The sequence below is a fragment of the Nicotiana tabacum genome, chromosome 20 (assembly GCF_000715075.1).
Source record: "Nicotiana tabacum cultivar K326 chromosome 20, ASM71507v2, whole genome shotgun sequence".
Lineage (NCBI taxonomy): Eukaryota > Viridiplantae > Streptophyta > Magnoliopsida > Solanales > Solanaceae > Nicotiana > Nicotiana tabacum.
This window is the reverse complement of record NC_134099.1, coordinates 166,849,669-166,861,634: the sequence shown is the minus strand read 5'-3', so window position 1 is coordinate 166,861,634 and position 11,966 is coordinate 166,849,669. Positions and strand designations below refer to the sequence as shown.

At 40.5% G+C, this 11,966-nt stretch overlaps 1 protein-coding gene across 1 annotated transcript; it reads right to left on the bottom strand.

The window, feature by feature from the left end:
- Positions 1–10,556: 10,556 nt before the first annotated feature.
- Positions 10,557–11,027, bottom strand: LOC142174649 (uncharacterized). Its single transcript, XM_075240486.1, has one exon. It carries the CDS (start codon positions 11,025–11,027, stop codon positions 10,557–10,559), a length of 471 nt encoding a protein of 156 aa, XP_075096587.1.
- Between the last annotated feature and the right edge of the window lie 939 nt (positions 11,028–11,966).

Below are 11,966 nucleotides of genomic sequence, written 5' to 3'. Positions count from 1 at the left end.
ATTTTCTTTATATAGCTAATTGGGCCAAATAGATTCATTTCAGCTGGCCCATTTTGTATACAAAAATTGTAGCAACCCAATACCAATAAAATTCAAGAGTTTGCCCATTTTCTTTTAATAACAAAGCTGGACTATTTTCTTCAACCAATCATTCAACTGGTCCAACACCATGAAATAACAACAAACACGAGTTTGTCTACGTTGGATATCATATTTAGTTAGATAATTTCAATGTCATATCCTTGCCTCTTGAATAGATAATTTAGTAACTCATTCACTTCTAATAAAATAATCAAACACTAGGCAATTTTAGGTGTGTTCCAAATATTGACCATGTGCTCATACACGATCCTTGGTTCATGTAATTAATAAAATATGGTCGCGTGTGCATTCTCGCTCCTTGACATTTGTTTAATAAATTATGCTCTTCGGTGATTAATTACATTTTAACCATGTGTACCGACATATATATTGGTTTAGTATATATAATTAAATAAAGATCTTGTGTGATTACACGCTCCAAGGCAAAATTAATAAAATTTAATTATTAATTTTAAGCGGCATTTGACGATAGTAATTGAAGGCTAATAAAATATACTTTATCCAAAATTAATTCAAGCCAATTTTAGTCAATAAAAGTGACCGTGCTAGAACCACGAGACTCGGAAAATGCCTTACACCTTCTCCCCGGTCAACATAATTTCTTACCTGGACTTTGTTTTCGCAGACCAATAATAATTGAGTCAAATATTCCTTTGACTAGGGATTCAAATAAAAGGTGACTTGGAACACCAACAAAATCAATTCCAAGTGGCGAATCTGTAAAAGGTGACTTGTATCCTTTCTCGCATCCCTCTGAGTCTTCTGATAATTAGTTATATTATGTTTTCCTACCAGCATCACAAAATTTCTGTCTTGAGATAAAGCCAGTTAGCCTACCAGCTTCTGGTGAATGATTTAGTCACACATGTTTAGGCGGGAGAGCCGTTAGCTAGCGAGTTGTGATGACCCAAAAGGTCATCTTATATTTTGGAACTCGAATCTGTGCTCTTAAGCCTTAAAATTCTCATTTTTACCCTCCTCGATTTGCGTGCACAGTCCGGACAGGTTTCCGGAAAGCTTTTATGTTGAAAATTGATAATTGGAAAAACCCTTTAACCCACATATTATTTTGCGGGTAGAAAGGAGGTGTGACAGCTCTGGCGACTCTGCTGGCATATTTGGCCTGTACATTGACTTTATTTGGCTTTATTAATTTTTGTATATATTGTGATTTATTTGGGCCTAATGTGTTACTTGTCCAGTTTTTACCGTTTTGATATTGTTGAACTGTACATATAAATTGTATCCTTTCTCGCATCCCTCTGAGTCTTCTGATAATTAATTATGTTGTGTTTTCATACCAGCATCACAAAATTTTTGTCTTGAGTTAAAGCCACTTAGCCTATCAGCTTCTGGTGAATGATTTAGTTACACATGTTTAGGCGGGAGAGCCGTTAGCTAGCGAGTTGTGATGACCCAAAGGTTATCTTATATTTTAGAACTTGAATCTGTGCTCTTAAGCCTTAAAATGCTTATTTTTACCCTCCTCGATTTGCGTGCGCAGTCCGGGCAGGTTTCCGGAAAGCTTTTATGTTGAAAATTGATAAAAATAAGAATTTATGCCTTAAAAGTTAATTTTAGTTGACTTCGGTCAATAATTTTGATAAACGAGCCTGGATCCATATTTTGACGGTCTCGATGGGTCCGTATTGAATTATGGGACCTGGGCGTATGCCCGAAATCGAATTCGGAGGTCCCTAGCTCAAGTTATGAATTTTTGATGAAAATTAAAAGTCTGAAAATTAATTTATTTTCAAGAATTGATTGATGTTTGACAATGTTAGTGCCGGGTCCATATTCTGGTTCTGGAGCCCGGTAGAGGTTCATTATGATATTTAAGACTTGTCTGTGAAATTTTGTGAGAAACGGAGTTGATTTGACGTGATTCGGACGTCCAGTTGAGAAGATATGAATTTTAAAGTGTTCTTGAGAATTCCAATTGATTTGGTGCTAAATTCGTAGTTCTAGGTATTATTTTGACGATTTGATCGCGCGAGCAAGTTCGTATGATATTTTTAGACTTGTGTGCATGTTTGGTTTGGAGCCCCGAGGGCTCGAGTGAGTTTCGGATAAGCCACGGGATGGTTTGAACTTAGAAAAGTTTGCTGGTATAACTGAAGATTACAATAGGAATAATTGGAAACACAACTAGAAATAAGGCAAGGCTGGCAGTTCAAGGGTACAATCAGGAAGAAGGGATTGACTATGATGGAACATTTGCTCCAGTTTCTCGAATAGAGGCAATCAGAATCCTCATTGCATTTGCGTCTCATATGGAATTGAAATTGTTCCAAATGGATGTCAAAAGTGCATTTCTGAATGGCTTTCTAAAAGAAGAAGTCTTAGCAACCTCCTGGATTTGAGAATCATGAACATCCGAGCATGTTTTCAAACTTGACAAGGCACTATATGGGCTAAGCAGGCTCCTCGTGTTTGGTATGAAAGGTTGTCCAAATTTTTTCTAGAAAATAACTTTACAAGAGGAAAAATTGACAACACCTTATTTTTGAAGAAACGAGGGAGGAACCTGCTCATTATGCAAGTCTATGTTGATGACATCATCTTCGGAGCAACAAACGATTCATTGTGTGAGGAATTTGCAAAACTCATGGGAAGTGAGTTCGAGATGCGCATGATGGGGGAATTGAATTTCTTCTTAGGTCTACAAGTCAGACCAACTCCTCGGGGCACAATGATAGATCAGCAAAAGTACATCAAAGAGCTTCTGAAGAGATTTGAGATGGAAAGTTAAAAGATCATTGATACACCTATTGCCACTACCACTCGTCCGGATATGGATGAACTTGGTTCCTCTGTGAACGAGACTATGTACAGAGGTTTCAATCTAATCCAAAGGAATCTCATCTGAAGGCTGCCAAAAGAATCCTTAGGTATCTCAAAGGAACTCAGGACCTGGTTCTCTACTATCCATCAGGAGACAATTTCGACTTGATCGGGTATGCTGACGCTGATTATGCTAGTTATCTGGTGGATAGGAAAAGCACTTCTGGAAAGGCACACTTTCTAGGTTCGTGTCTAATTTCATGGGGTACAAGAAAACAAAACTCAGTGGCTCTATCAATGGTAGAAGCTGAGTATGTGGCGGCTGCCTCTTACTGTGCTCAACTACTGTGGATCAAGCAACAACTAGAGGTTTTTGGTGTATTTTCTTATTATGTGCCCTTACTATATGACAACACCAGTGCTCTCAACATGGCAAAGAATCCAGTTCAACATAAGAGAACAAAGCACATTGATATGAGACCGCATTTCCTCAGAGATAATGTTGAAAAGGGGCTTATCTGCATGATGTACAGAAGATCAAATTGTAGATATCTTTACCAAAGCACTGAGCAGAGAGCACTTTGAGAAGAATCATTTTGCACTGTGGTTGATAAAATCAAGCTGAGGACCTGGTCCCTCGATGATTGGCTATGAAAGAAATATACAGGTAAAATAGCTAAAAAGTATTTTCTGGTGTAGTCTAACTCACCTCTATACCGTTACAGGTAGACACACATGACGATTACAGAGCAGACAAGTAGCTAATGCATTGCACGTTGGTCAAAGGATGAGGCTTACATTTTCAAACTCTGTCAGGGAACCTGGTTCCTTTGACATAGGTTAGTAGTTCCTATGTACTCTCATGCATAATTTTTTAAACGGCTGAAATGGTGCCACATCATTACATTGCCAGTTTCCTCTTTGTTGCAACTTGAATCCAAGCATCTCACCCTTTATGAAGCGACCCGACTACCCAAAATTGATACTCAACCGGTCTCTCACCCCTCTTAAATAAATTTATTCACAGTCACTTTCAGAACTGTTCACATCAAGAATCCAAAATTCCCCTTTTCTTTCTTCAAACTCTCTTCTTCAACTAACTACACTCCACCATGTGTGATAATCAGGAAACACAAAATGTTCCAAGCATCGTCCTCACCGTGTCCTCATCCATTGAAACACTAGTGATAGAGCCCACACTCCCTGTTCTGACTAGTCCAGACCCTAAGCTAGAGTCACAACCACCCTCTGTTTCCTTTCCAACCCAGTCGAGTTCTGGTTCTCATCGGAGTCGCAAAACACTGACTCCCAAGAAATTTGTGGCTGTGACTTCTACTTCTGCCTCGCCGGAAAAGATGGTTGACAAAGATACAGTGGATGGAGAAGAAAATTAAGAAATTTCTAGTCTACCATTGGAAGAAAGTTCTGCTAAAGACCAAGGTGTGGGTCATAACCGTGATGAATCGACAATGGCATCCCCGGGCTTTGATCCTACAGGTAATGATCCTCTTATGCCTTCTGAAGTTACTTTGGAGTCACAAGAACAAGAAGCTATAGAAAATATGCTTTCAATCACTGCTGAGGGAAGTCTGATTAGAGGTTATGAGGGTGTGTCTGAGTTTCAGGTGGAAGAAAATGGTACAGAGGTCGAGGATAGGGAAATGGTGCCTGTCAAAACCTTGGCACCTGACAGTACTACTGGGGAACCAACTGAGGGACCTGATCCCTTCATCCCGGAAGAACCCTCTGGTTCTAATAGGGATAAAATCCCTAGTTCTTCACAAGAACCCCAGGTCAGTACTGATCCCGCCTCCTCTCCTCATTTTAACGCTGAGCCATTATCAATTATGGTTCCTGCGATGCGATCTCTATTTGAGGAGGAGAATGAGAACAGTGAAGGATGGGAAGATTGTAAATGAGAGGGTAGTGCCTCCGGCACCAGTTGTCGATACTGATGATGAGGTGGATGAGGAACCTGGTTCATTAGTTCGTAAGTCCTCAAAGAAACTTACAATTCCAACGTCCAAGAAAGACTCATTTGTAAGTGGTATGGTTTTGAAGAATGATAAAGGTGAAACATCTGGTGGAAAGGTGGTTGAGGAACTTGGAGAGAAAGAGACTGAAGAACTGGTTGAAAAAGTGTCTAAGAAAAGGGTGTCTGAAACATCTGCGAAGAAAAGAAAGAATGCTAGAAAATCAGTGAAAAGGAAGGCTGATGCCAGTGAGGAACCTGGTTCCTCCAAGAAGACCAAGGTTGGTGATGCCCAGGATGCTGGCAAGAAAAAATTAAAAAATCAAAAGTTGTTGTGGGGCCATACATTTGCCACTGATATTCTGGACATGGCTGGCATGTGCCAATTGGTGGAGATATGTGAATTCCAACAGTGGACCCACTTGTTCATAAGTGATAGTCCCAGAGTTTATGAGGAAGAAGTGTGCAGTCTTTATGCCGACTTCCTTACAGTTGAGGATGATCATATTTGTATTATGGTAAATGGTGTTGATTTTGTGATGGACTCTGTTGTGCTGGGAACAATTTTGGGAGTGCCTATTGAGGTTGTGTCTTCTGTTCAGGGAACCTGCTCTTCGAACTTTAGAAATGCTATCTTGAAGGATAAGGTAGTTCAGCAAGGGGAACGGGTACACAAGAAGGCCCTCCTTCCAGTGTACCAACTGCTGTTTGAATTGGTGAACAAGGTTTTTCTTCCTCGTGCAGAACGAAGGTCCATTACATCTCGAGCAGACCTGGTTCTCATGGAAGCACTGGATGGCTACACAACTATCAACCTGCCTGATATCATGGTTGAACACATGCAGAAGGTGGCAGAGTTCAAGGATGGTAATCATGGGCTGCCTTACGGGTTCCTCCTCACTAAAGTTTTTGAATTCTTCAAAGTCCTTTTGGGAAAAGCTAAAATGGTTACTTGTAAGAAAACTTTCTCCAAGACCACCCTCGAGGAATGTGAGTGCATTGATAAGGTTGGAGGGGTTGGCAGCACTTCTACTATCTCCCAGTTAATCAACGCCCAAAACAGTGCCACTGATAAGATAAGGAAGCTAAAGGCAAGGAATGCCATTCTTGAGGGTCAGCTAAGTCAGCTTCAGGAGGCACCTGGTTCCAGCAGCTCTCACAGCACAGAGGTTGCCCGTCTGACCAAAGAAAATGCCAACCTCAGGAAACAGGTTGAGGACCTGAAGGAGAAACTGCTCAATGAGCAGATGTCAGCAAATGCTCGAATGGACATCCTTCTTAAAACCCTTGCCTCTTCATCTAAGCCTTCCCCTTCCAGTGCTCCCTATAAAGTGTTCCCTTTCCTGTGCCAAGTCTTAGTGATTGTCCTTTGTTTTAGTTCTGATGATGTTTATGACTGGTACTTCTGTTTTTGCTGTTTTTATTTTGTGGATGTGTTGGTAACAATGGAACTGCTCCCTACTTAATTTCCAAAAGTTAATAGAAGTTTCATCCTTTTGCTGTGTATATCTTGCTCTTGTGGTCTGCTTTTAGTCATGATTGTGTGCACACATATGGCATGCGTTAACCAAGCTAGACTTCTTTTTGCTTATTACTTGCTACTGATCTTTTTATGATGCCAAAAAGGGGAAAATAATTGATGGGGAACAAGTTAGATCCAATCTTTTGTGGATTGTTATGCCGGGTATCACCAAATTCTGATGGATGAAGAAGATACAGAAAATATCGCCTTCACCACTCCATGGGGAACTTATTGTTATAGAGTCATGCCATTTGGTTTGAAGAACGTAGGGTCAACTTACATGAGGGTCATGACTACCATATTCCATGACATAATGCACAAAGAGATTGAAGTGTATGTTGATGATGTGATCATTAAGTCCAGAACACAAGCTGACCATGTGCAAGACTTGAAAAAGTTCTTTGAAAGGCTACGAAGGTACAATCTCAAATTCAATCCAGCCAAATGTGCATTTGGAGTTCCTTCTGGGAAGCTTTTGGGTTTTATAGTTAGTCGAAGAGGCATTGAGTTAGACCCCTCCAAGATAAAGACCATTCGAGAGCTTCCTCCCCCGAGGAACAAAACAGAAGTCATGAGTTTACTCGGGAGGTTTAACTACATCAGCAGGTTCATCGCGCAACTTACAACCACATGTGAGCCCATTTTCACGTTGTTGGAAAAGAACGCCGCTATCAAGTGGACAGATGAGTGCCAAGAAGCTTTTAATAAGATCAAGGAATATTTGTCAAATCCCCGTGTCTTGGTCCCGCCGGAACCTGGTAGGCCTCTGTTTTTATATCTGTTAGTAATGGATAGTTCTTTTGGTTGTGTTCTGGGTCAACATGATGCCACAGGCAAAAAGGAACAAGCAATATATTATTTGAGCAAAAGGTTCACCACTTATGAGGCCAAATACACGCTTTTAGAAAGGATATGTTACGCCTTAACCTGGGCCGCCCAGAAGCTTAGGCATTATCTTTTGGCCTATACAACTTACCTCATATCCCGGATGGATCCCCTGAAGTACATCTTTCAGAAGCCGATGCCAACTGGAAGATTGGCAAAGTGGCAAATCTTGCTCACAGAGTTTGATATTGTTTATGTCACTCGGACTGTCATGAAGGCTCAAGCTTTGGCTGATCATCTGGCAGAAAACCCGGTTGATGATGAGTATGAATCTTTGAACACATATTTCCGAGATGAAGAGGTTAATTTAGTTGAAGAAGTAGTCCAAGGTGACAGTCAAATTTGGAAACTATACTTTGATGGGGCTGGCAACATCAAAGGCGTAGGGATTGGGGCAATTCTTGTATCACCTACTGGGAAACATTACCCTGCCACGGCGCGACTTCATTTCTTTTGTACAAACAACACGGCAGAATATGAAGCTTGCATCATGGGTCTAAACATGGCAATAAACCTAAATGTGCATGAACTGTTGGTGATGGGAGATTCATATTTGCTTATTCGGCAAGCTCAAGGTGATTGGGAGACTTGAGACATCAAGCTCATTCCATATAGAAAATGTGTGGAAGATCTTAGCAAAAGGTTCAAGTCCATCGAGTTCAGGTACATTCCTAGGTTTCACAATGAATTAGTTGATGCCTTGGCGACCCTGGCCTCAATGCTTCCATATCCGGGTAATACTCACATTGACCCATTAGAAATTCAAATTCGGGATAAGCATGGTTATTACAATACAATTGATGCAGAACCAGATGGTCAACCATGGTACCGTGATATTAAACAGTTTCTGAAAATAAGAGAATATCCGGGACATGCTAATAGGAATTAAATGAGAACTATTAGGCGTCTCTCTAATGGTTTCTTTTTAATTGGGGAAATCCTATACAAAAGAACTTTAGATTTGAATTTGTTGAGATGTGTGTATGCCAAAGAAGCTGAAATGATTATGAATAAGGTACATCCGGGAGTTTGTGGTCCGCACATGAATGGATATGTTCTAGCAAAGAAAATCCTTCGGGCAGGATATTATTGCTTACTATGGAGCGAGATTGCTTTCATCTTTTTCGCAAGTGCCACCAGTGTCAGATTCACAGTGACTTGATTCACTCACAGCCTTCAGAGTTATATCCTATGTCGGCTCCTTGGCCTTTTGTTGCTTGGGGAATGGACGTCATTGGCCCAATTGAGCCAGAAGCTTCAAATAGGAACAAATTCATCTTGGTTGCAATTGATTACTTCACCAAATGGGTGGAAGCTATTACATTGAAAGCAGTTACCAAGAAAGTAGTAGTAGACTTTGTTCACTCCAACATCGTATGTCGTTTCGGTATTCCAAAAACCATTATTACAGATAATGCTGCTAATTTGAATAGTCATCTGATGAAGGAGGTATGTGAATAATTTAAAATTGAGCATCACAATTCTACTCCTTACCATCCTAAAGCTAATGGAGCTGTTGAAGCTGTGAATAAGAACATCAAGAAGATTCTTAGGAAGATGATCCAAGGGTCTAGACAATGGCATGAGAAACAACCTTTTGCTCTTTTGGGATACCGGACAACTGTCTGTACATCAATTAGCACAACGCCTTACTTATTGGTTTATGGAACTGAAGCGGTCATACCTGCTGAAATTGAGATTCCCTCTCTCTGAATCATTGTTGAAGCAGGGACTGAGGACACTGAATGGGTGAAGTCCCGATTGGAACAGTTGAGTTTGATTGATGAAAAGTGTTTGGCGACAGTTTGTTTTGGTCAGTTATACCAACAAAGAATGGCACACACTTACAATACGAAAGTGCGCCCAAGACAATTCGAGGTAGGACAACTTGTTTTGAAAGAACACAGTTATACCAACTTTTTCTTGACGAGCTCATTTTGCTTCTTCCTGGTGCGGAAAGATACGTTTCAAAAGAAGTTGTCCTACCTCGAATTGTCTTGGGCGCACTTTCTTATTGTAAGCGTGTGCCATTCTTTGTTGGTATAACTGACCAAAACAAACTACCGCCAAACGCTTTTCATCAATCAAACTCAACTGTTCCAATCGGGACTTCACCCATTCAGTGTCCTCAATCCTTACTTCAACAATGATTCGGAGAGAGGGAATCTCAATTTCAGCAGGTATGACCGCTTCAGTTCCATAAACCAATAAGTAGGGCATTGTGCTAACTGATGTACGGACAGTTGTCCGGTATCCCAAAAGTGCAAAAGGCAGTTTCTCGTGCCATTGTCTATACCCTTGGATCATCTTCCTAAGAATCTTCTTGATGTTCTTATTCGCAGCTTCAACAGCTCTATTAGCTTTGGGATGGTAAGGAGTATAATTGTAATGCTCAATTTTAAATGGTTCACATACCTCCTTCATCAGATGACTATTCAAATTAGCAGCATTATCTATAATAATGGTTTTTGGAATATCGAAACGACAGATGATGTTGGAGTGAACAAAGTCTACTACTGTTTTCTTGGTAACTACTTTCAATGTAATAGCTTCCACCCATTTGGTGAAGTAACCAATTTCAACCAAGATGAATATGTGCCCATTTGAAGCTTTTGGCTCAATTGGGCCAATTACATCCATTCCCCAAGCAACAAAAGGCCAAGGAGCCGACATAGGATACAACTCTAAAGGCGGCGAGTGAATCAAGTCACTGTGAATCTGACACTGGTGGCACTTGCGAACAAAATGAAAGCAATCTCGCTCTATAGTAAGCCAATAATATCCTGCCCGATGGATTTTCTTTGAAAGAACATATCCATTCATGTGCGGACCACAAACTCCCGAATGCACCTTATTCATAATCATTTCAGTTTCTTTGGCATCCAAGCATCTCAACAAATTCAAATCTGGAGTTATTTTGTATAGGATTTCCCCACTCAAAAAGAAACCATTAGAGAGACGCCTAATAGTTCTCTTTTGATTCCTATTATCATGTTCCAGATATTCTCTTGTTTTCAGAAACAGTTTAATATCATGGTACCATGGTTCACCATCTGGTTCTGCATCAATTGTATTGCAATAACCATGTTGATCCCGAATTTGAATTTCTATTGGGTCAATGTGAGTATTACCCGGATATGGAAGCATTGAGGCCAGGGTCGCCAAGGCATCAGCTAATTCATTGTGAAACCTAGGAATATACTTGAAATCGATGAACTTGAACTTTTTGCTAAGATCCTCCACACATTTTCTATATGGAATGAGCTTGATGTCTCGAGTTGCCCAATCACCTTAAGCCTGCCGAATAAGCAAATCTGAATCTTCTATCACCAACAGTTCATACACATTTAGGTTTATTGACATGTTCAGACCCATGATGCAAGCTTCATATTCTGCTGTGTTGTTTGTACAGAAGAAATGAAGTCGTGCCGTGGCAGAGCAATGTTGCCCAGTAGATGATACAAGAATTGCCCCAATCCCTACGCCTTTGATGTTGACAGCCCCATCAAAGTATAGTTTCCAAATTTCACTGTCATCTTGGACTACTTCTTCAACTAAATTAACCTCTTCATCTGGGAAATATGTGTTCAAAGATTCATACTCATCATCAACTGGGTTTTCTGCCAGATGATCAGCCAAAGCTTGTGCCTTCATGGCAGTGCGAGTGACATAAACAATACCAAACTCTATGAGCAAGATTTTCCACTTTGCCAATCTTCCAGTTGGCATCGGCTTCTGAACGATGTACTTCAGGGGATCCATTCGGGATATGAAGTAAGTTGTATAGGCCAAAAGATAATGCCTAAGCTTCTGGGCGACCCAGGTTAAGGCGCAACATGTCCTTTCTAAAAGAGTGTATTTGGCCTCATAAGTGGTGAACCTTTTGCTCAAATAATATATTGCTTGTTCCTTTTAGCCTGTGGCATCATGTTGACCCAGAACAAAACCAAAAGAACTATCCATTACTAACAGATATAAAAATAGAGGCCTACCAGGTTCCGGCGGGACCAAGACAGGGGGATTTGACAAATTTTCCTTGATCTTATTAAAAGCTTCTTGGCACTCATCTGTCCACTTGATAGCGACGTTCTTTTTCAACAACTTGAAAATGGGCTCACATGTGGTTGTAAGTTGCGCGATGAACCTGCTGATATAGTTCAACCTCCCGAGTAAACTCATGACTTCTGTTTTGTTCCTCGGGGGAATCAACTCTCGAATGGTCTTTATCTTTGAGGGATATAACTCAATGCCTCTTCAACTAACTATAAAACCCAAAAGCTTCCCAGAAGGAACTCCAAATGCACATTTGACTGGATTGAGTTTGAGATTATACCTTCGTAGCCTTTCAAAGAACTTTTTCAAGTCTTTCACATGGTCAGCTTGTGTTCTGGACTTAGTGATCATATCATCAACATACACTTCAATATATTTATGTATCATGTCATGGAATATGGTAGTCATGGCCCTCATGTATGTTGCCCCTGCGTTCTTCAAACCAAATGGCATGACTCTATAACAATAAGTTCCCCATGCAGTGGTGAAGGCGGTCTTTTCTGCATCTTCTTCATCCATAAGAATATGGTGATACCCGTCATAACAATCCACAAAAGATTGGATCTCATGTTTAGCACAATTGTCAACAAGGATATGAATGTTGGGTAAGGGAAAGTTTTCCTTTGGACTTGCTTTGTTTAAATCCCT

Excerpts from the sequence above, each read along its gene's own strand:
- LOC142174649 (XM_075240486.1), bottom strand. The coding sequence starts at position 11,027 with ATGGATCCCCTGAAGTACATCGTTCAGAAGCCGATGCCAACTGGAAGA.